The 27,864-nt window shown below is 44.3% G+C and overlaps 1 protein-coding gene across 7 annotated transcripts in view; it reads left to right on the top strand.

Moving 5' to 3' along the window:
- Positions 1–27,864, top strand: part of Kap3 (kinesin associated protein 3) — a 93,773-nt gene that overhangs the window by 27,518 nt on the left and 38,391 nt on the right. For all 7 annotated transcript variants that reach the window (XM_045759539.2, XM_045759540.2, XM_069316269.1 and 4 more), the window contains exons 5-12: positions 132–268; positions 3,460–3,636; positions 11,342–11,530; positions 12,062–12,224; positions 18,282–18,382; positions 21,165–21,386; positions 25,157–25,322; positions 26,204–26,329. In XM_045759539.2, the coding sequence (XP_045615495.1) occupies positions 132–268; positions 3,460–3,636; positions 11,342–11,530; positions 12,062–12,224; positions 18,282–18,382; positions 21,165–21,386; positions 25,157–25,322; positions 26,204–26,329 (1,281 nt within the window). The remainder of the gene's footprint in view (positions 1–131; positions 269–3,459; positions 3,637–11,341; positions 11,531–12,061; positions 12,225–18,281; positions 18,383–21,164; positions 21,387–25,156; positions 25,323–26,203; positions 26,330–27,864) is intronic.

The following is a 27,864-nucleotide window of genomic DNA, read 5'->3' as shown; positions in this document are numbered from 1 at the left end:
ATAGCTCTATTTGACTTTTTATAAAATAAAGCCTTGTTCAACTGATAGGTAAATATATAAATAATAATTATTTGTAGTTATGAGAATTTCCTGAGAAAATTTAGTAATACATATTTATCTTTCACCAACAGAGACAGTTTTGGGAGCATTAGCAAGAGTATTGCGTGAAGACTGGAAGAAGAGTCTTGATCTTAGCTATAACATTGTCTACACTTTCTTTTGCTTCTCAGTTTTTTCAAATTTCCACACTGTCATATCTCATTTTAAGGTTAGTGTGTCATAGCAGTTATATACAATTTATCTTGTGAATATAAATGATTATAAAATAGTTAACCAAGTCTGTATTTGTGTTCTTTTTGATGCCTGTTTTATCTTCCATGCCTACTTGTACCTCCACCTGCTTGTTAAACCATTTGCTGTCAGTGCAGATACAAACCTAATAAGATTTCAACTAAGATTCAACAGAGCAGAAGTTGTTGTTAAACACATGGGGGAATAATCTTACTGAAGTGAACATAAGAGTCATAAATACTCATACTCCACCTAAGTAAAACAGAAACAAGTAACACTTAGTGGGCCAGCCAGAGACTTAGGACCTGTGCAGGAATATCCCTGCAAAAAAAAAGAAAAAAATATGCTTGCTGCAATGCAATTTTATTCCTAATTCACCCAAATCTTCAGTACCAAAGTATGTATTAGTTATTACTTACCTTTACTGATCTCGTTGGCGCATGGAAGACGGTGAGGAGGGGGGGAGGAGGAGAGGTTTGGAAGGGGACTCCCCTTCCATTATAACATCAGGCAGTGATGACTTCTCTGGGGTACACTCTCTGGCATGTTTTGCCTGCATACCACTAGGACCTGCTTGTGGCTCACTGCTTGTTTTTCTTACTAAAAACCTGTTTAGTGACACTTGTTGTTTCCTACATTGTTACACTTGTCTGAAGTGAGACATCACATTGTCATTAAAAATGTTAACACAATGACCTACTACAGCTATCTCTGGGTGAATTAATAACAACTTTTCAACATCCTCAAGTATTTGTGTTCTTTGTTTCGTGATTGTTGATATGCCTTTTGCCACCTTAGGATTCATAATGTCCCTTTTTCTTAGCAATTACAGTGCATATCGTTGACATAGATTTGATGTACTGTCTAGCTAGCTCAACAACCTGTGTACCATTTTCATGTTTATGAATGATCTCTTGTTTTTCCTCTATGGTCATTCTCACGTGTGTTTTCTTGGCTTGAACCTTACCACTGGCTTTCTTGGCACCCATGGCGAGATATATAATAATAACTTTTATGTTCAAGAACCCCCAAATCTCTGGATCTCCTCGGTTTGTTGTGGCCCCTTCGGTTCAAGATTGTTTTGCGAAGGCTCTTTTTCCAGTTGGCATTGGCCTCTAGGGATTGGGTTGGGGAGCTTCATGTTCTCCTCTGACGCAGTGGTTTCTGCTTATTTAGTCCTGATGGTAGGTTTGTTCATTTGCAGCAGTCTCCTCCTTTTCTGGCGAAGAATGACACTACTGCTTTCCGGAGGGGTCCTTGGGTTGTTGATGCTTGGTTGGTTCAGCCGGGGGTGCATCATGTGTTGTGTCTGGTTGCGGCTGACAGCCCCTTTCAAAGCTGGAGAAATTGGTGACCTAGAGAGTGTGCAGAGATCCTTTACTGCTAGAATCCACTCGGTAAAACATCTAAACTACTGGGACTGACTAAAGAGCCTAAATCTGTATTCCCTTGAGCGCAGGCGGGAGAGATACATAATAATTTACATGTGGAAAATAGTAGAGTGGCTGGTCCCAAACCTGCACACAGAAATAACATCACATGAGACCAGGAGGCATGGCAGGATGTGCAGAATACCCCTGTTGAAAAGCAACAGGTACTCTGAGAGAGAACTTTCTCAACATCAGAGGCCCAAGACTGTTCAACACGCTTCCACTACACATAAGGGGCATAACTGGCCGACCCCTCACAGTGTTGAAGAGAGAACTGGAGAAACACCTCCAAAGGATACCTGATCAACCAAGCTGTGATTCGTACGTCAGGCTACGAGTAGCCTCGTCCAACAGCCTGGTTGACCAGTCAAGCAAACAGGAGGCCTGGTCAGCGACCCGGCCACAGGTATGCTAAGACCTGGAAGCACCTCAAGGTAACCTCAAGGTAGGCTCTTCGGCGTTACCTGCACGCCATGGCCTCGGTGGCCGGGGATGCACTTTGGGTTGACCCAGTTTTCCTTCTTCCCTATTCCAGGGCTCAGGTTTCCGAGGTGTCCGCAGGGTTATTCAGTCCAGCCAGTCTGCGGTCTATCCTCGTGCCCGTAACGTTCGTAAGTCTGCTCCTTTGGCTGCCGTCTTTGGTAATATGTCTGGGGCTGACATTCAGGCACGGGGTTTTTGGTGGTCGAACAGGGTCCTGGCTGCACGCTACCTTGTGAATGCTGCTGGGCCCAGTCGGGCCTGTGTTGCTTTAGGTCGGCGGATGCAGCCCGTTGTCTCAACTTCGAGTTCAGGAGTGGAGCACCAACCACCTTCCAGGTAGGTCCCCTTGTTTTCTTAAGTAGTCTTTATTGAAGTAGCTCCAGGGAGCCGTAGGGGCTGCCCCCAGAAAACCAGTGTTGAATGTAACGAAATGCCATTTTCTGGGTGAGTCCCGGAGGCTTCCCGGCGACCCTCCCGCCCTCTGGTCGGCAGTTTTTCATGATTTTTTATATCCAGCAGGGGCGGGTAGATTTTTATATCCAAACTGGGGCAGGGATCACCAGCTCTAGGGTCTGGGGCTCCCCCTTTCCCTCTCCCGGGGAGGGGGGAGCTGCACAGACATGCGGCGTGGCTCGTGTGATGTGATGCTTGTTTGCTCGCTTTTCTTTTGGGGAGTTCTGTCCACTCGTTTGTCGATTTTCTTTGTTAACCAGAATAGGGGTTTGTTTTGTGACTCTTACCTTTCTTGGTGCCTGTCCCGGTTGATGGCAGATATAGAATGCTCCAAATCACATGTGCATTTCTATGGGTCATTGCTCCCCGTGCCTCTGTGAGGGGGCCAGGTTCTGGCTCATAGTCCCCAGTAGGCTAGAACTCCACCCACATCGACTGATGTAAAATTGTTAGGGTATCCATATCAGCCATGGATAGCTCCGGGGAGCCTCCGGGACTCGCCCAGAAAATGGTGTTTTATTACATTCAACGCTGGGTTTTTTCAAGCATTTGCTTGTTGTATTGTGCTTTTGCTTCATAATGAGTTTTTGTTGTAGAGATAGTAAGCCTTTGGTCCTAGCTTCCAGTAATCAAGGCTGGATCTCGGAAGCCTGGTCCATCTTCCTAAGCCGTAGCTGTACTAGTGCTTATTTCTGGGAGCTGTTTAGGGCCAACAAAAAATGATTTTTTCATTTTAATAAACACTTCATATTTTATTATTTATAAGTTATAAATATATTGTTTGATATTTGCATTTCATTAGATTGGGTCATTGTGCATGGACATTATTGATGGAGAACTGCAGCGAACAGATCAATATCGTGAACAACTTACCAAGAGGAAGAAAGGTGGAGATCTGGCTATTGATCCAATCAAGCTTCAGCAAGACTATGAACGTAATCTCAAAAAGTACCAGACTGTTGTGGAGAAGCAAGATCAGGTGATTATTTTGTCTTCTTATTACATAGTAGAATTCTCTTAATTTCATGTTTAATAATTTGTTATATTTATTTACTTTTCAAATTACTTTGTGAACAGAAATAATGTTAACCATGCTATGTTCATAATCATATACAGTAATTCAGTTAAATAATGTATATTTGAGGAGTTTTATTTAGATGCTTACATAAAACAAAAGGATTGCATGGGTGATGATGAATTGAGAACTTAGGATAAAATTATATAAACATTAGTGTCTAAGAAATGGCAGGTTGTCTATTAGCCCATGGAAGGCAGTTTCTATTTAACCACAAACACACATGCATTTGTCTGTGTCTGTCCTTGACTTGAAACAATCCAGTGACTCCCACATCTATTACATTAATCAGGCTTAATATTTTTCAAGTCAACAACCCTACTTCCAAACCAGTATTTACCCAGATCTTTTCTAAATCTAAAATTATCAGCTTTAATCACAAAAATATAAAAATTGAAAAAGAGTGCAGATGTCTTGTTGGCCCATAAGTACACAAGAATAAAGGAAGCTGCAGAAGGCCCATTGGTCCATGTGAGCAGCTTCTATTTATATTTGCCCAAAGTTATTCATATACAGAGGACCACTTGGTTTGCGAACTTAAGTTATCCAAAAGTTCCAGTTTTACGATCAGGGTTTGGGTTTCACGCTTCCCGAACTAAGTTCGGGAATTGAGGAAGCGGTCTGCCGGGCCTCGTACTGGCCCGGGAGGTGGTGGATGGGAGATGGCCTAGTTTGCCCACTGATCATGTTGGGTGCCACTCTAGTGCCTTCTACCCTGTGATGTCACAGATTCACGGCCCATTGTTCTCATTGTTTTGATTTGTCACGAGACTGGAGTGTTCATTTCGTGACTTTTGTTGGATATAAAATCTATATTTGTTGTGACCACCCACACTCCCTCGGTGTTTGTGCCTCAGGGAGAGGAAGTGTGTGGTACGAAATGGCGGCAAGACACAATAGAAGTCTGTCTCAATTAATGGACCAAATTTTCTCCAAATTTCTGATGGAAAACTCTCAAAACACTGGTGTCTTCTCTGATTTCTCTACTGCTTAGGTGATTAGGGCAGGAGTTCCGATGTTGCACGATGTGACCAATAAACATGGATGCACGACACCATCTGTTGCACTCGGCTCTGGCGATCCCACGCTTACTTTACTCTATCAAGTATTCTTGCACAAACACAATACCAACGCCACAGAATCTGGATTCTGTGATTTTATCGGTGGACCTGCGTTGAAGGTACTGTATAGTTGAGATACAGTTGAGATGCCACTGCAGACAGTAATTTTGACTAGTTTGGCCGAACCATTCATAATACAGTACAACCTCGCTTCAACGTACTATATGGGATCAACCCCAGTTCGTTGGAGCGTTGGATTCGTTGCAAGAGGTGACCTTCAAGAGGCGTTTGTGTCAGTGTCTTTTTTTTTTTTCTTGTACACAATAAAAATGCATTATCATATTACATACTGTACCTATATATTACTTCTCTACTAAAAAATACTGTAATTCATAAATTTACCTTATTGTTGAAGTTATGTCCATCTTGAAGTTTCGTGAAGTTGTGAATGCCCTATAGTAAATACATACTGCAGTGCATTATGCCGTTAGCACTGTGTTGTTTAAAAGTAGTTCTGCTGTATGTTGAGTACTACAATACAGTTTATGAAAACTATTGTACACTTAAATTATTGCAACTTTAATTTTAACACTGTGTACACACTTAAATTTAACACTTGTTCTAACTGTTCACGCCGCACACAATGTTTTTAGATGTTTGCATCAGCTTTGCTGGTGCTTGCTGCTGCTGTGGGTTCAGCTGCTTCTGAACTGGTACTGGCTGCTGTTGTACCAGTGCTGAGTACAACTGTGCTCGTGCTGGGTATGGCTGTTGTGCCAGTGCTGGGTATGGCTGTTGTGCCAGTGCTGGGTACGGCTGTTGTACCAGTGCTGGGTACGGCTGTTCTCGAGCTGGGTACGGCTGTTCTCTTGCTGGGTTCGGCTGTTCTCTTGCTGGGTTCGGCTGTTCTCTTGCTGGGTTCGGCTGTTCTCTTGCTGGGTTCGGCTGTTCTCTTGCTGGGTTCGGCTGTTCTCATGCTTGGTACGGCTGTTCTCGTACTTGGAACAGCTGTTCTCATACTTGGTACGGCTGTTCTCGTGCTTAGTATGGCTGTTCTTGTGTTGGGTACGGCTGTTCTCGTGCTGGTTGATTTTCTACTACTAGTTCTTGCAAAATATTGCTTCATTTTTGGCATTAATAAGGCACTATTAGTAAGCCCCTGAGACATTTTGTTTTATAACCAAAGAGCTGTAGTAAAAAAATGGTCAATTCCACTATTATTCTTCCACCGGCAGATAAATACTGTACGTCAATCCCAGACAAAGCTAAGGGCACTGGGTGCATACTGTACAAACGCAGAATAAGTCTATACGTACACCCTTCAATAGGCTGGTGTTTAAGCCAGATCCATTAACATAAATTTCTCTTAAATATTCGATTTACATTAAATTATATATTTTTGGGTTATATATTTAGTTTAGCAACATTATTACGATAATAAGAGCTATAAAAAATACTTATTTTGGAACTGATTTATTAATTTTATTATTTCGAAGCCGTAGGTCACTGAACTGTGGCGATGAAATCGAACAAAACACCGCCTGGTGTTGTGTTCGATTTCCAGTAACATAAATTTCTCTCAGATATTCGATTTACGTCAAATTATATATTTTTGGGTTACATATTTAGTTTAGCAACATTATTACTGTAATAAGAGCTATAAAAAATACTTACTTTGGAACTGATTTATTAATTTTATGTTTTCGAAGCCATAGATCGCTGAACTGTGGCGACGAAATCGAACAAAACAAGCATGGTGTTGTGTGGACAGGGATTAGACCGGTCCACTCGTGCTGGAGTTGTGCCGCCAATAATGTGAATAATTTCTCAAATAGCAGATATCTCTCATATTACAGTATATTTTTGGTTTTATTTAGTTTAGTTTAATTAGGATAATAAAGAGTTATTAAAATACCAGTTTTAGAAATGATTTATTAATATGAAACGTTCAAAGTCATGGGTCACTGAACTATGACAACACAGACAAAAGTGAGTGAAACCTCACTGTAAAGTGAGGTTTACTGTACAGTATTCCCTTATCTGTCCACCCTCACTCATCTTGTTTCATCACAGAAAATGTATATAAGAAGATTTCAACACATTAGCTAGCTATTCACGCTTCAGCCTTTAAATTAATTTACAGATACGTGTGCCACAAATCGGTGAACGAAAATTATTGAAACTCAGTTGTTCACTTGTGTGGACGACTCTGGCTGGTGTTTGGTTAATATGCGTCACTTCTTGTGGACCATTCTGGCTGGTGTTTGGTTCATATGATTCACTTGTTGTGTGGTCCACTTGCGTGATCCAACTTGTCTTATGAAGGAATTATTAATTGTAATCTGTGATAGAATGAGACAGTTTTCCACCATTCTGTGAACTCGGTCCCAACATCGTAAGCTTGTGGTCCACTTGTGTGGTTCACTTGTGTGATCCAACTTGTGTGATCCAACTTGTCATATGAAGGAATTATTAATTGTAATCTGTGATGGTATGGTAAAGTTTTCCACCACTCTGTGAACTCTGTCCCAACATCGTAAGCTTGTGGACCACTTGTGCGGTCCACTTGTGTGATCGAACTTGTCATATGAAGGAATTAATAATTGTAATCTGTGATAGAATGTGAAAGTTTTCCACCAGTCTGTGAACTCTGTCTCGACGTCGTAAGCAAATCCGAACATCCCCCACTTCGGAGAACCATTGTTCGTCTAACCGGGTGAGTAAATCCGGCCTGAAAAGTGTGCGAACTAGCCGGAGATTCGTTGAATCGGGGTACGTTGAATCGAAGTTGTACTATACGTCCAGATGGAGCAGCAGCACAGCACAGAATGGTTTTTGGGGAGATGAGCGGGAAGAAGCCCACCTTCCCCTCTGTCTTAAAATATTCCAATTAGAGCACTCTGCATCGAGGCCCTAAGGCCCTCCACCAATCAGAGCCTCAGGCTGGGTGGTGCGATGCCCATGACGTCACTGAGTGAGGCCTGTCGCTAAGTGTGGTGCGAGTGACCATTACTACCCCCACCTCACTCTCTCTTTCTCTCCACTTGACTTGACTTGTTCCTTACCATGGAACTGCCACAAGTTCCTAACTATTTCCCCAGTCGCATTACAGCGGTCCCTGCAACACATTTGGAATGCTGATGGCCTAGGCTCTTCAACAAGTTTAAGCACAGGATGTCTCAAGTAATGGTTACTGAATCTAGACTAGGTGCACGCCGGTGCACAGCTAACTGGTACACTGCACCGCTCATGCACTCTACACTCTAGTAGAAGCTTAGCTAGTGAAATTGATACCCTGACACTTACAGAAATAATATTTCAGCTGCTCTGTAATTAGGTGGTATTTCATCAGGCTAGTAGTCTTTTTCAAGGATACACATTTCACTTAGCAGTGATTTATGCATACTTTGATGTTCAGAAGTTTGAGCCTTTCATGGATGTTGTCGTGAACATACTGTTCTGCAAATTGTTCGCAGGACTAGTAAGAAACTGTTGATAATTAATGGAGACAATTTTCTTGCTACTTGTTATGGTAATTCCTCCAAACTTTCCCAGTCTATTGCCTTTTGAGCTTCTAAAGTTCAATTGCCAGGTTTCTCGTTTAGTTCATGCAACACCCTTATACTCCGTTGAATCAGTTTGTCTGTATACACAATCGAAGTACAGGCATACCTCAGAATAAGAGTTTAATCCGTTCCTGGAGACGCCTCGCCTTCCGAAAACTCGCATTCCGAAGTGAATTTCCCCATAAGAAATAAAGGGAAATGAATTAATCCGTTCCTGACTACCCCAAAAACCCCACATCAAACTAAATTTTTATACCTAATTTACCTAATTTATCTAAATAAACCTACAAAACTGTGTTCCAGTTATTACTTACCTTGCTGTCGAGTGCTGTAGGCGTATGGAAGATGGTGAGGAGGGGGGAGGAGGAGAGGAGTTACTGTTTGGAAGGGGAGTCCCCTTCCATAATCACATCACATAACCCCATGCCTTGTAACACTATGGATACCACTTCTCTTTCTAAATTTTTCAAACCAGCCCCTGCTTGCCTTAAACTCTTTCTTATCTGCATCACTCGTTGCAGGGGTATTCTTTAGAAGGTCTTCGTGCAACACCCTGGCTTTCTCACAAATAATGGCCTCCGAAACACTATCACCCCTCAACTCCTTGTCGTGTATCCAAATTAATAACAACTTTTCCACTTCTTCAAGTATTTGTGGTCTTTGTGCCGTTAATGTTCTTACTCCTTTTGCCACTTTAGCACCCATAATCTTATTTTTCTTCTTAAGTATAGTGCATATTGTTGATGTGGCTTTGTTGTACTGCCTACAAAGTTCAACAACACGTGTACCGTTCTCATGCTTCCGAATGATCTCTTGTTTCTCCTCTATTGTCATCCTCACATGAGCTTTCTGGCCTTTATCCTTACCACTGGATTTCTTGGGACCCATGGTGAGATATATAATAACAAATTGTATAGACAAATCACCAAAAATCCAACAAAACACTGAAAATCCGTGAGAAGAATTGATGTGGGGGTAGTCACTGAGCGCGAGACAATGGTAAACTGAGGGGCGGCGGGGCGGAGGGGCGACGATCGCCGAACCACCACGCGCTAGTTCGGCCTGTACGCGTATCAACAAACTCGCGTCCCGAAGTAACCCTCGCCTTCTGAGACAAATTTTTGGAGTAAATACTCCTCGCCTTCCGAAAACCTCGCATACAGGGACAATCGCATTCCGAGGTACCACTGTAGTGCGTTTCTGTAGACACACTAACAGTAAACCAAGTTCATGCAATGTGTCTTACGTTAGAGCTAAATCCAATAGAAACTTCTGAAGTTTCTAATAGGGGATCCTAACAAGTTCTAATAGGTGATTAAGTCAGTGCCAGATTATTATATCAGGGTAATGTTCCTTGAGAATTGTTGCAATGCCAGATTTGACACCAAGCATGACACTTGCCCCATTACTAGCAAATGCTGCAAGGTTCTGTTTCAAATATAAGTCATCAAACCCATGATAATTGAGACAGCTCAATAGATGTCTAGCAATAGTTGCTGCTTTCTGATCAGGTAGTTCAATTAGATCTAAGAACATGAAATGGGGATTGCCTTCTCTATTACTTTCAGATTTGTACCAGTACAATTCAGCCTGCTTACTTTTTAAATACTGTATATAAAAATGTAAATATTATTGAATTTAAAAAACCAAAGAAATAGCATAACATTATTAACTTATTAGTGATGTAATACTAATATTTTCCTGCCACGATCAACCATCACACATGCCATCATCTTCCTTTCCCCTCATCCTCTCTCCCTTTTTCCCATTCCATCATCCACTTGCAGGATGATGGAGCACTGCAGCACTGGCTGTACACAGTGAAGTACACTGTACACTGGCTGTACTGTAATGGGCGCCGGTGGCTGTGTGGACAGCACGCTGGATATGTAATCCTGTGGCCCGAGTTCGATTCCCGGCGCCGGCGAGAAACAATGGGCAGAGTTTCTCTTACCCTGATACACCTGTTACCAAGCAGTAAATAGGTACCTGGGAATTAGACAGCTGTTATGGGCTGTTTCCTGGGGGGGTGTGTGTGTGTGTGAAAAAAAAATAGTTAGTAATAACAGTTGATAGACAGTTGAGAGGTGGGCCGGATAGACAGTTGAGAGGTGGGCCGAAAGAGCAGAGCTCAACCCCCACAAATACAACTAGGTGAATACAGGTTCCTGCATTGCTTTTGGTTTTATGGTGGCTGTGGGCTTTACTCTTGTCATATTTTTTATATTGTCTTCATACTTGTTTGCTGGTGCCTAATCCTCTTGCTCTGGCCATAACCTTAGGGGGAGGCTAATGGCCACTGCCCTTGCATTGCTGGTCTTTCCTACTTTGTTTCACCTGCTGCTGGTAGTTCATTCCAGCTCTTCATTCCTGTGCCATCTCTTCATGATCCAATGATGGCTGCTTCCTTGGGTTGTGGTGTGGATTTCCTTAGTATGCCAGTATTTTCTTCTCACTGAGATTTTGTAAATTGTTTCTCTATCTCCTGTAACTGGTAGTTTGTCCAATTGTTTCTTTCAGGAGTTCCAATCCAGTCCTGTGCAGCAGGGGCATTCACATTAAGCTGGTTGCTTCTCAGGGTGTTGGTGTGTTGGGCTTGGTTTAGTCTGCAGTGCTCTTCCATATGTTGGGTGCAATTACCACCACCAGCTTTGAATTTTCTTAACACCTTATTGAAATTGCTGGCTTACAACTCCAAGAGTATCAATTAATATTTTTATGCATATCGACCTCTCCGTGAAGCCTTGTTCACGTGGATCATAAATATTGTCTACCATACATAATATTTCTATAAATGTTATCTTCTCTAAAGCTTATTACACACATTCCCTATATTAGTTAAACTAAATAGGACAATTCTAAATTTTGTATTATTGTACTCTTGAATCTTTGAATGCTGTAAAGACATACATTACAGTACTGTCTATGTAAATAGTTGTAGATTATTTAATTTAACTTGTTATAATTTATTTTATTGACCAGGTGTTACGAGTGTGCACATACCTGCTATTAAATATTGCTGAAGATGTCCGTGTTGAGGAAAAAATGAGGAGGAAAAATATTGTTGGCCTTCTTGTTCGTATGCTTGAGCGCGAGTCAACGGATTTGCTTCTTTTAGTTGTCTCATTTCTCAAAAAGCTCTCTGTATATATGGAAAATAAGGATGATATGGTAAGCTATACATTGCCTCTGCTTTCTCTGTTGATTTTTTTCTATGTTTTTAGAAAACTAAAAAAAAAATTTACTTGGTAGCCATTATACTAAACAGTAAATTATACTATTAGTTATGTAAATTGCTTAACATTATTAGATTATTTCACTACTGTATATATTTTCTCATTTACTATGGCTTTAAGAAATGTGTTATTCAGGGACATGAAGCCTGTTAGGCTTATTGTTATTCCTCTAATTTAGACAGTGCTGATAAATGATTACAAAATATTTTTCTAGACATAAAATCATACTTGATGGAAACTAAATTATTGATCATTTCAAAGCAATAGCCTGTCGGAAGATTACGTAGTTCTTCTAACCACTGCTAATTTGTTCTGATTTTTCATTTAGATCTATTAAATGCAGTTGAATGATATGTATAAAGGAATTATATTCATATTTCTTCTGCATAAAGTTTTATTTTAATTAAAATTTGTAGTTTTTTCAGTTCTTAATATACAGTACATTATTTAAGTTTGATATCTCCAGGCTGATTTAAACATTGTGGAGAAAGTGAGTCGTTTAGTGGCCACAGAGAACAGTGACCTCCTGAATGTTACGGTGCGACTTCTGTTGAACTTATCATTTGATGTTGGTATGCGAGCCAAGATGATCAAAGTCGGACTTCTTCCCAAACTGGTGGCTCTTATATGTAAGTACTATAATGGTTATGATTCTTGGGGAAATTAATATTGTTCACCCTTGAATTGCAGGAGGAATATATTCCTGGGAAGCCTTGTGCTGTGAGGACTGTCATAAATAAATCTTAAGGTTACATATTTGGGTACACTGAGATACATTGTACCCAAATGCATCCCATTGCTACATTGCTACCAAAATGCTCTCATTTCCTCTCTAGTTTTAATAAAACCTTAACCTAAATATTATTAACCACTGTGCTGTGCGGCCTTAAAATATGACATTCCCATAGTGCCCCGAAAATAAATTCTTTTACAAAAAATTTTCTCCTCTAATATTGTATCGGGGGTTGGGGATTTTATAAAACTGGTTATTGAACCAAACTGATACTTGCTTACAGACGAACTAAGACCCCAACTACTCCCTGATAAAAATATGACCAACCACACTTCCGCTACCGTCAGTCGACCAGCAATGGACACTGGAGTGCTTGCAATTAGTTAGGAGATGCCTCGCCAGGACAAAGGCAAAAACCAGCTGTTAACATACATTTATTACATAAAACATGTACAAGAAAATATAAGAATAATAATATTACAGTGCAATGTCCTGGGCTGCTAGCAACCAATAACTCCAACATTCCCTTAGGTCTCCTTCCAATAACTGTATTAGGCTGCTGCTCAATCTTCAGATCACAACCTACTACCCCCTGACTGCTTGGGGCTGAAATACATTTCACAAAAAAATATATATATATCTCTAACCAAAAAAAAATCAATCTCTCACCTTACACTGCGCCTTTCATGTCAATATGCAATCAAGCACTCCCTCAAACATCAATGTGCCCATATGATTCCCTGTTCTATTCCTCAAGATCCACTACCAAGAACATCAATCTGAGTCCTCAGAATCAGGGTGGTTACTCCTGCTGTCCCTCCAATCTGCTGCACATGACATCCCCCTCGAATGTTAATAAAGCTTTTCCAGACGGCTTGACAAAAGAAACATGTATCTCTCCTACACTGCTTAAAGTTCCACTATATATATCATTGGAGATCTGCCCCTCAACTTGAAGTCCTGCTCCATCTTGCAGTTCAGCTCCCACTTGGAGTTCAGCTTATAATCTTTTTCAGATGCAAAGTTACTTCATTAACTTCTTCCATACAAACCTGTAATTTCATTACCAATGCCGTAATAAAAATATTTTCCTAATAACACGGAAATAATAAATATATATGTACATTAATATCGCCATCCAACATCACACACCGTGCCGGTCTCACTGAGATGGGTCCTTCCCCATCCGGGCGGATCCACACTGAACTCAAGCAGTGACGGCTGCTCGGTGCTCTGCCCCCCTTCAGTTGTCCACTGACCACAGGATAGCAAGGATGTGCTGCTCCCGCCTCCAGCATGTTCACTCATCTCTTAACTCCTTATCTCTGCTCACTGCCTTAACCCTTAAACTGCACATGGCGTATATATACAACAGGACCCGATGGCACCATAAGTTAAATTTTTCAAACTTGTTCTAACGCTTTTAAATTTTCTGGGGGGAGCCCCTACGGCTCCCCGGAGCTATCCATGGCTGATATGGATACCCTAACTATTTTGCATCAGTCGATGTGGGTGGAGTTCTAGGCCTACCAGGGACCACGAGTCAGAACCTGGCCCCCTCACAGAGGCACGGGGAGCAATGGCCCATAGAAATGCACATGTGATTTGGAACATTCTATATCTGCCATCAACCGGGACAGGAACCCAGAAAGGTAAGCGTCACAAAACAAACCCCCTATTCTGGTTAACAACGAAAATCGACAAATGAGTGGACAGAACTCCCCAAAAAAACGAACAAACAAGCATGACGTCACACGAGCCACGCCGCATGTCTGCGCAGCTCCCCCCTCCCTGGGAGGGGGATGGGGGAGCCCCAGACCCCCAAGCCGGCGATCCCCGCCCCAGTTCCTCGGCTGATGGGATAGTGCATGGTCGTGTGGCTCCAGCTCCGGTCTTGTCTCAGTGCTGTGACTTGTTTTCAGTGCTGCTCTTATGGTGGTCGTGTGAACTGGGAGTAGTATTCTCAGGTACTCGGGCTGCATGTGCTTAGGGTCACCTTTGCTGAGTGCCCTGTAAGTACTGCCCTTGGGGGTTGGGGTTGCCTTCCACAAGTCACCTTGGGTCTACCTCTGTTGGCTTTTCGCTGCTTGACGTTTGGCCGCCCCGAGTGTTTGGGGGTTTTCCCTCCCTTGTTTACCTTGGCATAAGTGGTAGTTATAGCACTGGTGGAGTGCAGGGCGCTGCGTAGCTAGTTTTCACCTATAACAGCGGCGAGCTCTGTTCCCTCTGGTTACGTTGTCCACTTGTGTGGTTTTTCTTTTATTTTTGTTTTTGCCTGGTAGGGGGTCTGCCTTGTGTCCCATCCCCATATATTAGGGTCGTTTGTGTGGTGGCACCCCCTGCTTCGCCCTCACGGGTGGACACGTCCCGTGGGTTCAGCTTTAGCAGTTTGCTTGGTAGTTTGGGATGCCGGTTAGCAGTGCCATGCCTGGGATAACCCTTAGCAGACCCAGTCTAGGGGCCCTGGGAAACCCCACGGGGGCTCTCGGGTCCGATAGTGGAGACCCTTGCGTCCCCTGTCGCTTTGTGCGAGTTGAGGGTTTCTCTGTCCCTTTGTCTCAGGGTGACTCTCCTTGTTTTTGCCTCCGTCACGCTGCCTGTTGGGTCGGTGACACATTCGACCCTGAGTCCTGCAAGCTTTGTTGCTTGTTCGTGACTCAATTCACCCAGTCTGCTGATGAATTTCCTTGGGTGCAGGCAGCTCGCTCATTGCAGGGTAGGCTGTTGCAATGTGCCTGGGTTGTCGCTTCCCTGGATGCCCCGAGGCTGCCCCGCTTTGTATAAGGACCCAGACTTGGGGGTTTTGGTCACTTTGGCCTTGGTTCCGTCCACGCCCCCTTCTTTTACCCCTTCGGTGGTTCATTTTGTTCCCCCTCCTGCTTCCAGCCCCTAAGCGTCTGAAGGCTTCGGGGTCGGGGCGGGGTTTAGAGGTCTCTGAGATTTGGGCAGTTTCGGGGGTTGCCCCGTCCGGGGTAGCTGCGGAGGCATTCAAGTCTGTTCTTCCGGCCGATGCTCCGGGGTCTGACCAGTGGGCCCCTTCTCTTCCAGCTCTCTTGGCTGCCCCGGCTTTTTCTTGTGAGGCCGAGGCTTTGGAGGTCAATTCGGCCCCGGGGCCTGGTGTAGAGCCGCCTGGGGTTGGAGAGGAGCGGCCTTGGGGGCCTTGGGCTCCATTGGACCCCGCCTGGATTTCTGTCCTTCTGAGCGAGGCTTACTGTTGCAAGGAGTGGGGTTTTTCTTTTCCCCCCTCTGCGTATGATTTGGACTTGGGTTCTGCTCCTCCCCGGGTTCGGTTCCGTGTCCCTGTGGTTTCTTCGATTCCATCTTCCGGAGGTTTTCGGCTACCCGCATCTCTAAGCCTGTGGTGCGGTTGGCCTTTGCGGCTTACCTCCTGAGTGACCCGGAGTTTGCCTCCGTAATGGTTCCTTCTTCGTTCGGGTTTGGATCGTCGTGTCCTTACCGGGTGCGTTGTGAGGTTCCGGGTTTGTCCTGGCTTGCAGACTGCTGCTTGTTTTCGCTGGATGCTTGGGACTCGTTCTGTCGAGGTCGCACGTTTGAGTGGCGCGAGGCATTGACGGTGGTCCGGGTATTCCTGGGGGCGGTTTTGCACATCTTAATGAGCGTCTTTTCACTCCTGCCCTTCTGCGGGATGTTGGTGCGGGGTGGCTCTTTGTGCGGGCTCCTTCCCTGTCGGCTGCACTTGTGGCGGAGGAATTGTGCGCTAGTGGCTTTTTGGTTTCGGTCCTACGTTTCTTTTCCCTCCTGGAGCTGTCTTCGGATTGGCTTGCGGAGGATGTAGAGGCGCTTGGGGACGTTCCTGGGTCTGGCACCTTGATTTCTGCTGCTCGGGCGTCGTCTGCCATGTTGCTCTTTGCGCCGGTCCTGCGGGAGGCGTTGCTCCAGTTTTGTTGTGGGGCGTCAGTGCTACCCCTTTCATTGTCTCCCCTTCGGGTTGTATCTGGCACCTCATGTGCTCACGTGCCTTACCCTAGTCGTGGTGGCCCGTTTGCGGCTGTTACGTGTTCGGGTGTTGGCTTACCTTGACGACTGGCTGGTTTGGGCTCCAGGTCGGTCCGCATGTCTGCTCACCAGGGATTGGTGTTTTCCCAGCTCGCCGGGTTCGGGTTCCTGGTGAACTGGTGGAAGTCCTGTTGGTTCCCTCCCAGGTTCGGTCCTGGCTGGGTCTTGTGTGGGACTCTCGGACCGCTTCATTGTCTCTTCCTCCGGAGTCTCTCCTTCCACTGCGGTCTTGCCTGTGTCTGTTTCTGGGGGGCTCCTAGTTCACCCAGCGGTTGCTCGAGGGTTTGTGCGGGAGCCTGAGCTTCGCGATGTTGTTCTACCCACTGGGTTGGGTTTGGCTTCATCGGCTGTTCTGGTTCCTTCGGGGACGTCCCTTCCACCTTTCTCGCGATCGCTGGGTTCGACCCCGGGGGCTTTGCGTCGGCTGCTGTGTCGCCGGCTTCATCTACAGGTTTCGGGGTTCAGTGCCTTGGCGCCTGCCTGAGCCCTCGCTCGTTGTGTTCCCGGATGCTTCATCGCTAGCCTCCGGCTTTGTGACCAGCGCTCACCAGGTCGGCCAGGGGCGGTGGAGTCCGTCCTTCCGTCAGGTCCACAGCACGGAGCGGGTGTCTGCGGCGGTATGGTTTGCGCTTCAGAGGGTTCAGGTCACCTGCGGATCGTCATTCCGGCTCTATTCGGACTGCTCCCTGGTGGTTCCTTACCTGAACCGAGGGGGTTCGATGCGGTCCTTGGCTCTTTGGGGTTGGTCGCTTCGGGTGACTCGTCTGCTGAGTTCTCGGGGTTTGGCAAAGCCTGGCAAGAAGTGACTCAAAGAACCCTGATCTCTGGCTGGAGAAAATTGTGGCCTGAATGTGTGATAGAACTAGACTTTGAGGGGTTTGAGCCTGTAAATGATGCGCCTATTGTTGAGGAAATTGTTACTCTGGGCCGGCAAATGGGCTTGGAATTGGATGGTGATGGTGTGGAGGAGTTGGTGGAAGAACACAACGAAGAACTGATAACCGAAGAACTCCAAGACCTTCAAAACGAACAGCAAGACGACCCAGCTGATGATGTTTCTCCAGTGGAGGAGGATGAGGCAGTAGCGAATGTCCCTTCTGCACAAATTAAGAAGGTGTGTCAAATGTGGGAAGAGATGCAGACTTTTATTGAAAAGACTCACCCAGAGAAAGCTGTAGTAGGTCGTTGCCCTAATCTTTTCAATGATAATGTGATGCCTTACTACAGAGACAGGTTGCGAAGAAGGGAAAAACAAGCTTCCATGGACAGATTTGTTGTGAGAAAATCGAGCAGTGAGCCACAACCAGGACCTAGTGGTACTCAGGCAAAACGTGCCAGGTAGTGCACACCAGAAAGGTCCTCACTGCCTGATGTGATAATGGAAGGGGGACTCCCCTTCCAAACAGTAACACCTCTCCTCCTCCCCCCTCCTCACCATCTTCCATACACCTACAGCATTCAACAACAAGGGTAAGTAATAACTTGAACATAGTTTTGTAGGTTTATTTAGATGAATTGGGTATAAAATTTGGTTTGAAGTGGGGTTTTTGGGGTAGTCAGGAACGGATTAATTTATTTCCTATTATTTCTTATGGGGAAATTAGCTTCAGAATACAAGTTTTCGGAATACGAGCTGTTTCCAGGAACAGATTAAACTCTTAAACCGAGGTACCACTGTATTATTATTATTATTATTATTATTATTATTAAAATTATCAGTGGTTTACATTTGAATATCATTACTTTGTCAACACATTTACATGGATTTTAGTATGTAACTTATTGGAGTAATCTTCACTGATGGATTTGATAGGCTGCTCATTGATCACATTATTTTTCCTAAGCTACAAAAGGTGATTTTGGAAGCTGGCTTTCCTTTTTATTTATGTAAACTTCAATCATCTATGACATGTTTATATTTAAATTCTTTTCTCAGCAGAGGAACGCCACCAACAAGCAGTTTTAGCAGTCCTGTACCACTTGAGTGTTGATGACAAATGCAAATCTATGTTTACATACACTGATTGTATTCCGGTGGTGAGTAAATTACATTTGATGAAAGTAATTTATTGTTGTTACTTTTTTAATGAATTTTAGTTTATAAAATTTGACACCATTGCCTAATGTTTCTGTGGGGGAGCCCCTTCAGCTCCCTGGAGCTATCGGCTAATGTGTGATATATTAGACCGGGGCATTAGCTATGGAGTTCGACCTACCAGGGGACCATGAGCCAGAACTTCGCCCCTTCAGAGAGGTTGCAGGGAGCAATGTCCCTGAAACTTGCCATCAACCGGGGTTAAGCACCCAGAAAGGTAGGCATAACAAAACAAACCCCACATGGTAAGAAAATGACAACTAATAACCGAAAAGAGAGGTAGAACTCCCTCCAATCCCAAGAAAAAAAAGCAAACATCACACTCCACTGCTGCGTCGCTCATTTGCGCAGCTCTTCAATCCCATGGGAGAGCCCTGGACCTCCCCGTGCCAGCTACTTAGTCATCCAGTTCGTTTGCTAATGTGATCCTGAGTGGACGCTTCTCTGGCCTTGGTTTCCAAAGTAGTGTTTGCCTTTGTGGCAACCTCTGCAGTGTTGTTGTGTGTGGTGGCCAGGTGTTCCTCATCAGTGCCGGGGCTGTATGCACTTACAGTCTTCCTTCCCTAGACACCTGAGAGTACTGCCTTTGCGTGTTAGGGTTCTCTTTTTCCTGGTGCATTCGGAAAACCATTTATGTTAGGGGTTCTTGCTGCTCTGTATTTACCCAGCCCCTTGGGGCCAGCTGGGGTTTTGTGGCCCTTGTTTGGCCTTGGTTAAGGAGTGGTATGCTGATTAGGGTGTCAAGGTGTTGTGCTGCCTGCTTACCTATGTGGTCCTGTCCACTGCTAGGGCTCTAAGAGAAAAAAAAATGGATGTGATCGGTGTCCAAAGCGAGCAATACTGTTAACTGGTTAGCAACACCTTGTCTGGGCTTCCCGTAGCAGTCAGCCTTCAGGCCCTGGGAAACCCTTTTGGGGCTTGGTGAATCACTGGATGTGTCTTCCGGGTTCCAGCCCGCCTTGTGCGGGTTTGCAGGTTGCTGTGTGCCCTTACCTCAAGGTCACAGTCACCTCTTTTGCCTCTTATCATGCTGCCTGTTGGATCAACAACACCTTTGACCCAGAGTCTTGTGGGTCATGTTCTCAGCTTGTTCTCTTGTACTGTTCTGATGACATTAATGTTAGGATACATGTAGCATCCGAATGCATGCTAGGGTTAGTTTGCTGCAACTCGCAAGGTTGGTTTCCCACCCGGATGCCCGCGGCTGCCTTGCTTTGGTTTTAGGGACCCGGACCTGGGGGCATTAATCACTTCGACTTTGGTTCAATCCGCGCTCCCTGGTCTTTTCCCTGCTGTTCCTCTTGCTCCTTCCCCTCACCCACCACCTCATTTACCCTGTTTCCAGCTCCCAAACATCTGAGGGTTTCGGGGTTGGAGCAGGGTTTTAGTTGGTTTTGAGACTCGGGCAGCTAAGGGGGCTGCCCCATTTAGGCTGGGGACAGGCATTTGAGCCTGTTCCTTCTACCGAGGTTTCTGGGGTCCCACCAGCAGGCCCCCCTTTCTTTCAGTCTTTCCCCTTCACATTGTCTTCATTTTCAGGGGTAGAGAGTATGGAGGACTGCTGTGCCCTGGGACCCGATGGGGCCTCTGTGTCCTGGGACGCGCTTTGGGTTGATCCGGTTTCTCTTTCTTCCCTGTTCGCAGGTGCGGTTTCCCAGGTCGTCCACAGAGTTCGTATGGCTAGCCAGCCTGTGATCTATCCCCGTGCCCATGACGTCCGGGCGTTCACTGCGCTTGCTGACGTCTTTGGCACCATGTTCTGGACTGACATTCGGACCCGGGGCTTTTGGCGGTCGTACAGGGTCTTGGCTGCTCGTTACCTCATGCACAAGCCTAGTCCTAGTTGGTCCTGTGTCGTTTTGGGTTGGCGGTTGCAGCCAGTTGTCTTAACTTCGAGTTGTGGAGTGAGCAACGACCGTCTCCCGGGTACGTCCCTATGTTCTTCCTCTGTTGATGGCAGACATAGAATGCTTCCAACCACACGGGGGGTTCTATAGGCCATTGCTCCCCATGTCTCTCTGTGGGAGCCGGGTTCTGGTTCGTAGTCCCCGGTAGGCCCACAGAACTCCATACACATGACTGATGCCAAAGTCTGATATTAGCATATCAGCCTAGTAAGCTCCAGGGGAGCTTCGGGGTCTCACCCAGAAAATGGCATTTCATTACATTCAACGTTAGTTTTTTGATGTCCTGCCTCAGAACTGAGAGATGGATGGCAGGTGTGGGAGTCTAGGGCTCCCCCTTTCCCCTCCTGGAAAAGGGGGAGCTGCACAGATGGCGGCGCGGCAATGTGTGACGTCATACTCGTTTGCTCGTTTCTGTTTGGGGAGTTCTATCCACTTGTCCTGCTTTTTGTAGCAATTTTCACCAGAATCAAAGTTTGTTTTGGAACACTTACCTTTCTGGGTGCCTAACCTGGTCGATGGCAGACATAGAATACTTCCAACCACACGAGGGTTTCTATAAGTCATTGCTCCTCGTGCCTCTGTGAAGGGAGGGGGCCAGGTTCTGGCTCGTGGTCCCCGGTAGACCCACTGAACTCCATACATATGACTGATGCTAAAGTCTGACATTAGCATATCAGCCTGAATAGCTCTGGGGAGCTTCTGGGGCTCACCCAGAAAATGGCGTTTCATTACATTCAACGCTAGTTTTTTGTTTCCTTTATATAAAGACTTGACTCTTTAATATAAATGTCTAATGTATTCTTTTCTCTTGTTTTAGGTAATGAAATTAGTATTAAACTCTCCAGGGTCACAAGTTCCTTTGGAGTTGATGGCTTTGGCAGTAAATCTGGCAGCTAATAAGCGCAATGCACAACTTATCTGTGAGGGAGCAGGATTGAAGTTGCTGCTGAAAAGGGCGCTGAAGTACAGGGATCCCCTACTCACCAAGATGATCAGAAACATTGCTCAGCACGAGGGACCAACTAGAGCTCTCTTCACAGTATGTATTTGTATGTTTTTAAGGTAATATTTGCTGGTGTCTAGTCATTTAAGAAAACTGTTGAAATTCATAGTGGGCTAAAATAGTCTTATTTTAGTTTAACCACTGTGCTGCACCACCCGACAAAACTCACAGCAGGCGAAGAGCGAGCCAAGAAAAGATGATTTTAAGATATTGTAACATTCAAAGCACGCACTCCTGATGTTGGATACGAAATGAACTCCTGGGACCTCCAGTGAGAGGCAACCACCTTGAAAAAATTCTCAGATTTCCCTAGAGCTGCTGTCTGGAACAGTTCTGAAATGGGCAACCATGGGTGGTGCACGTGCCTCTGGCTTTCTGGTTCGTCCCTGTTGGACGCGGTGTTAAAAGATCGCTCTTCGTCAGTGAAATTCAGACCTTATTGTTTGAAAAACATAAGGGTCATAATATTAATTTAAGCTAGGCACAATAAGGACCAAACACAATGGTCGGATACAAGTTATACAGCACCGATGAAAACAATACAGCAAGTGTTTCCAGTAGTAGCTGAGCCACAAACCACAATTTGATGGTTTTGATGTTAGTGTTGCATCTACTTTCCCATATACAGATGAAGATATGAGTGATACCAGGACAGAATTTTGTCACCGAGTTTTCCCTAGATCTTTCCAAGAATACCTGGATTTTTTTCAATCGTACCTTACCAAGCGATCTTTTCACGAATACCTGAATCTTTTCCAGAATGCCTGAATCTTTTCCAGAATAGCTGAATCTTTTCAATCCTACCTTACAAAGCGATCTTTTCAAGACTACCTTACAAAATGTTCTTTTCTTATAATCTTTTCAAGACTACCTTACACTTCACATACTTGGCTATATACCACATACAAGTACTAAAACCAAGGGTGTACATGAGTGTGTTATTTGCACACAAAACAAAGGAACAGGAAGTGAAACTGTGAGTACCTGGTGCATCGAGTGCGAAGTCGCGTTGTGTACCATGGACTGTTTCTTTGATTATCACTCACTTCTGACATACTGAGTGTGTAATACAGTTTGTGACTGTATAAATAGTGTGTGAAAGTGAATGTATTGTAAATATATTGAATATTGAACAGGTAATATTGCACCATTGAACATTTGTTGTGGACACATTACTGACACATGTATCACAGTTCTTTGGAAGAATATGTATGTTCTACTGTATACATATTGTAAAGGACACAAATGTGCATCATATATGATTAAAAAAAAAACGATTAGAATGTATTGAACAAATAAATTAAAATATATGTGGCTACTCGCGGGCCTTCAATGGCCCGTGCGACTGCCTCTGTGAGCTTCACGTACGGGTGCACAGTCCGTGATGATGTCACACACCACCTTCTCCACGTCTCCATATCCAAAGTAAGTGGAATTTGTTATTTGCTTTTACATGTACATGTTCAGGGAAGGGAATTTATCATTTTACGAAGAACAAAAAAAAAATTGCGAACACTTTGTTTTCGGCACAATAATGGAAATGAACAATTCGAACAATCCGAACAATTTGACATGGGAATGTCTCAATAAATGTAGCTCATCACAGTGGTTAATAGAGAACTTAAGGAATGAAGCAAGAGATGTTCTATAAAGTGGCATCAGAATGGACAATATGTGTAATACACTTGAGTATATTAACCACAAATTGTAGATGGTCAGAATTAATGTGCTGGCTGGGTGTAATTACCTAAGCACTCCCCTAGTTGTATTCGCCTAGTTGTGCTTGCTGGGGTTGAGCTTCGGCTCTTTGGTCCCCGCCTCTCAACTGTTAATCTACTGGTGTACAGATTCCCGAGCTTCTCGAGCTCTATCATATCTAATTACCTAAGTGTAGTTACAGTATAAGAGATATGCTTGTGGCATCCTATATTCCCAGTATTCTTTGTCATGTGATACAGTGGAACCTTGACTTACAACTGCCCCTACTTATGAATTTTTTGAGTTACGACCCCAATTTCATCAAGAAAGTGCGACTCGACTTACGACCTTTGCCTCGACTAGCAACTAGTCGATACATGTTAATACACGTATGGGTCGACCGAGTGTGTGGTTCTTGGTGGTGTGAGTGTCTCTGCCTCAGTTTACCAGAGCCCCTGCTTAACCCTTAAATTGTGCATCGCATCATATGATGCTTTGACCGACTTGCAGTAAATTGCGCATCGCATCATGTGATGCTTTGGAGTACTACGCAAGATTTAAACGGCCCACGGATACACAGGGGTTCACCACACCTTCATCAGAGCTCTTGTAAACAGACGCCATTTAAAAAAAAATCGTGGGCCAAACTCCTGGGTGTTAGGGGCCTCAGTATTGAGTGAGCTACCAAGCCTGATGCACGCAGTATGAGCTCACAGCACTGCTGTTCAGCTTGTGACCACAGCATCTCCTAAAAATGCCATAATATATTTGTTGACCAGACCACACACTAGAAATTGAAGGGACGACGACGTTTCGGTCCGTCCTGGACCATTCTCAAGTCGATTGTGACTTGAGATTGTGACACAATCGACTTGAGAATGGTCCAGGACGGACCGAAACGTCATCGTCCCTTCAATTTCTAGTGTGTGGTCTGGTCAACATACTTCAGCCACGTTATTGTGACTCATCGCCTGCCATAATATACTTGTTCATGCTATTATGTAGCAATGATGTTATTACAGAAGACCCCTGACTGTGATAAAACTGACCAGGGTTCTGATAATAGCAGGATTGTGGTGATATTTAGCGCTGTGCTCCATGGAGGGAGGAGTAATGCTGTGGGAGGGGAGGGTGGTGGCATTGTCTTCTGACTGTGTGTGGCCACCTTTTATTGACTGCACTCACCATACCAGCTTAGTGGTTCGCTATGGTGAACACAAATGTAGATACTTATATATAACGTGTGTATAGAGGGTATAAACAGCAAGAGTAGGAGGTTGGGAGCTGCCATTTTGGTGAGGGCGGTGGCGTCGTCTGCACGATTTATCATGTTGTTTACTGGTTACCACAATGGTCTTTGGGCACCATACCAGTTTACTTGTACAAGTATGGTGAATAAAACGGGTAGATATTTATATATAATGTGTGTATATAGCGTAATAACACCACAAACAGTATTGTTGGAGGAGACGTGTGACGTGTGACATCATACTAGTTTGCTTGTTTTCTGTTTGGGAGTTCTATCCACTAGTTCGGCTTTTGGTAGCAATTTTAACCAGAATAGGGGTTTGTTTTGGGACACTTAATTTCTGGATGCTTGACCCGTTCGATGGCAGACATAGAATGCTTCCAACCACACGGAAGTTTCTATAGGCTATTGCTCCCCTTGCCTCTTTGAGGGGGCCAGGTTCTGGCCGTGGTCCCTGGTAGACCCATAGAACTCCATACACATGACTGATGCCAAAGTCTGACATTAACATATCAGCCTAGTAAGCTCCGAGGAGCCTCCGGGTCTCGCCCAGAAAAGGCGTTTCATTACATTCAACGCTAGTTTTTTTAAGGTCACATAAATGCAGTCAACCCAACCATTTCTTTCTTGTAAGTTCTCTGTGGCTCTATCATAAAAAGTAAGTAGATTTGTCACACAGGATCTTTGTGTTCTAAAGTCAAACTGTCTGTAATATAATTTCTTTTTAGATATTCTACCCATTTGGTTTTAATTATACAGTATGTTCTAGTGATTTGACTATCTCACTTGTCAATGGTATAGGTCTATGATTGTGTGTGTAATTTAATATTTATTAATTTATTTATTTATTTTGTTTCAGGAAACAGTTGGAGAGCTGTGTGAAGTAGTAAGCAGTGGCAAAAGTGATGAGTTTGTTTTGGAGTGCGTTGGAGTGTTGGGCAATCTTTCTTTGCCAGACTTGGACTATAGTCAGCTACTTTCTAAATATAATCTTATTGACTGGATCAAGGAGAGCCTACAACCAGGTAGTATTTGAATTATTTAAAACTTTGATGTTGATCAGTAATTATCAACAGCATAACAAAATGGAAATAATATCTGTACAGTACTGTTTATATTATATGTATGAGATTCATTATCTAGCTTTTTGCTATATATCTAATTCAAACATGACTAGAATGTAATAAACTGTTGATATAGTGATGAAGTGTATGTGGTAGTGATAGCTAGGAAGAGGAAGGTGTGTAGTTGGGTGTGAGGGTAAGGGGTGTAGGTGGGTGTGAGGGTAAGGGGTGTAGGTGGGTGTGAGGGTAAGGGGTGTAGGTGGGTGTGAGGGTAAGGGGTGTAGGTGGGTGTGAGGGTAAGGGGTGTAGGTGGGTGTGAGGGTAAGGGGTGTAGGTGGGTGTGAGGGTAAGGGGTGTAGGTGGGTGTGAGGGTAAGGGGTGTAGGTGGGTGTGAGGGTAAGGGGTGTAGGTGGGTGTGAAGGTAAGGGGTGTAGGTATGTGTGGGTGGAGGTGGGGGTGTAGATATATAGGTTGTAGTGTATATCTAGATGTAGATATATATACTGTATAGTTAGTGATTAAATGTAGTGGAGAGAAGGCATCATTATGCTTATGGAGGATTCACCATTAATCTTGGTTTGACTCAAAGATTGCAGTCTTTGTCAGTTATTTGTACTGAGGGAGTATCAGTATCAGTAGGAAACATTGACTGTATAAAATACCAGGAAAAAAGGCCTAAAATAATACATTGAAGAGAGAAAAAATAATCTATTATTTCAATAGTCATCGAAATTATAACTTTTGTTCACTTTTTTCAGTTGACAGCAAAAATAATTTAATAATAGGGATATTACTTTTTTTTTTAGATATGCTTTATTAATGTAATATGGCATATTTTTCAGATGCAGTTGAGGATGATCTAGCCCTGGAAGTGGTTGTATTATTAGGAACAGTTGCTGGAGATCAAGCTGCAGCAGAACTGATTGTTGAATCTGGCATACTTCATTCATTGGTTAATCTTCTTAATGGTATGCAAGTATAATATTCATGTTGTATTTTATTTGGTATACTCTCTCTTATGCCTAGTGTATAAAATAGGTGAAATACTTATGTGATGAGTCTCACCTAACTTGTTGGAACAAGTTAGGTGAGAAGGTGGTGGAGGCCAAGACGTCAGTAGTTTCAAAGCGTTATATGACAAAGAGTGCTGGGAACACGGGACACCACGAGCGTAGCTCTCATCCTGTAACTACACTTAGGTAATTACACATGACGGGAAGCCTCTGGGTCTCGCCCAGAAAATGGCATTTCATTACATTCAACGCTGGTTTAATAAGACTTTTTTTTTTTTTTTTGCTCTTGTGGGTGTTGAAGGCCAAATAGCCTAGAGCATCTTAGGGGTTAGACTCTTGTTTACTGACTGTGAAAGCCTGATTGACTGTAAATGGCTGAATGATTGTAAATACCTGAATGACTGTAAATGCCTTATCCATCCATCCGATAAGTATAAGCAGAGGGATGCTTATTCTGCATAATAAAACAACAACACTGTCATCGGAGGCGTCCGAGAATTTGCGAGAACCAGCGGGAATGCTAGGAAGCACCATGTGGTTTTCTCCTTAACCGAGCAGAAACTCGTCAGTTGAGACAAATTTTCTGCGAGTGGCTCACTCGTTACCTGAATTGCTGGTAGATGGGAATGCTCGTCACCCCGAGGTTCCTCTGTATTAGTCTGGGAGTTTAGGCATATGGAGTTGTCATGAATACCAGAAACCACCAGCTAGAACCTGGTTTCCTCAGAAAGGTGAAAGGAGCAATGGCCTATGGAAACCCCCACTGTGTTTGAAGGATTCAATATCTTCCATTGACCAGGGTTAGACACCCTAAAACAGACCCCAACTGTAGAAAATTGCAACTATAGATGTAAACAATAGCTAAAAACTCCCCCTAAGAAAAACAAGAAACAAGAAAATCGTCATCAATCTGGCACGGCATTGCTCCAGTTACGATCCCACCTTCGGCTGTTCTTGAAGGGGTCCCGGGTCGCTTGGTGGTTGCTCAAACCGGCTGTGCAGGAATTGAACTTTGCAGGGCTGGTTTACCCACTGGGTCAGGTTTGGCTTTGGCATCTGTTCCGGTTCATTTGGGGCTGTCTCTTCTGTTGCTCTCGTGATCGCTGGGTTCATCCGCCGGGTGCCTTGCATCAGTTGCTGTGTCTCCAGCTTCTTCGGGTTTTCGGAGTACAGTGCCTTGGCACCTTCCAGAATCCTTGCTCGGTGTGTTCGCGGTTGCCTCGTATCTCGGCTGGGGTTTGTGCCCAGTGTTCTCCAAGCTGCCCAGGGGTGGTGGGCTCCGTCGTTCCGTCTGCCTCACATCGGCTTCCATCATGGTTCGCATCTGGGGTATCCGCTGTTCTGGCGGTTGACTTGTTCATTCCTCTCTCTGGTCAGTCATTCGGTCTGGATGGTTGACACTGTCTCCTTTCGTTGGCTTTGCCAGGCTTTCGGACCCCCGGGGTGGGCCTTCGGGTTGGGGTGATCGTGACATCTCCCTGTGTAGGTGG

The sequence above is a fragment of the Procambarus clarkii genome, chromosome 83 (assembly GCF_040958095.1).
Source record: "Procambarus clarkii isolate CNS0578487 chromosome 83, FALCON_Pclarkii_2.0, whole genome shotgun sequence".
Lineage (NCBI taxonomy): Eukaryota > Metazoa > Arthropoda > Malacostraca > Decapoda > Cambaridae > Procambarus > Procambarus clarkii.
This window is presented reverse-complemented; position numbering and strand designations above follow the sequence as displayed.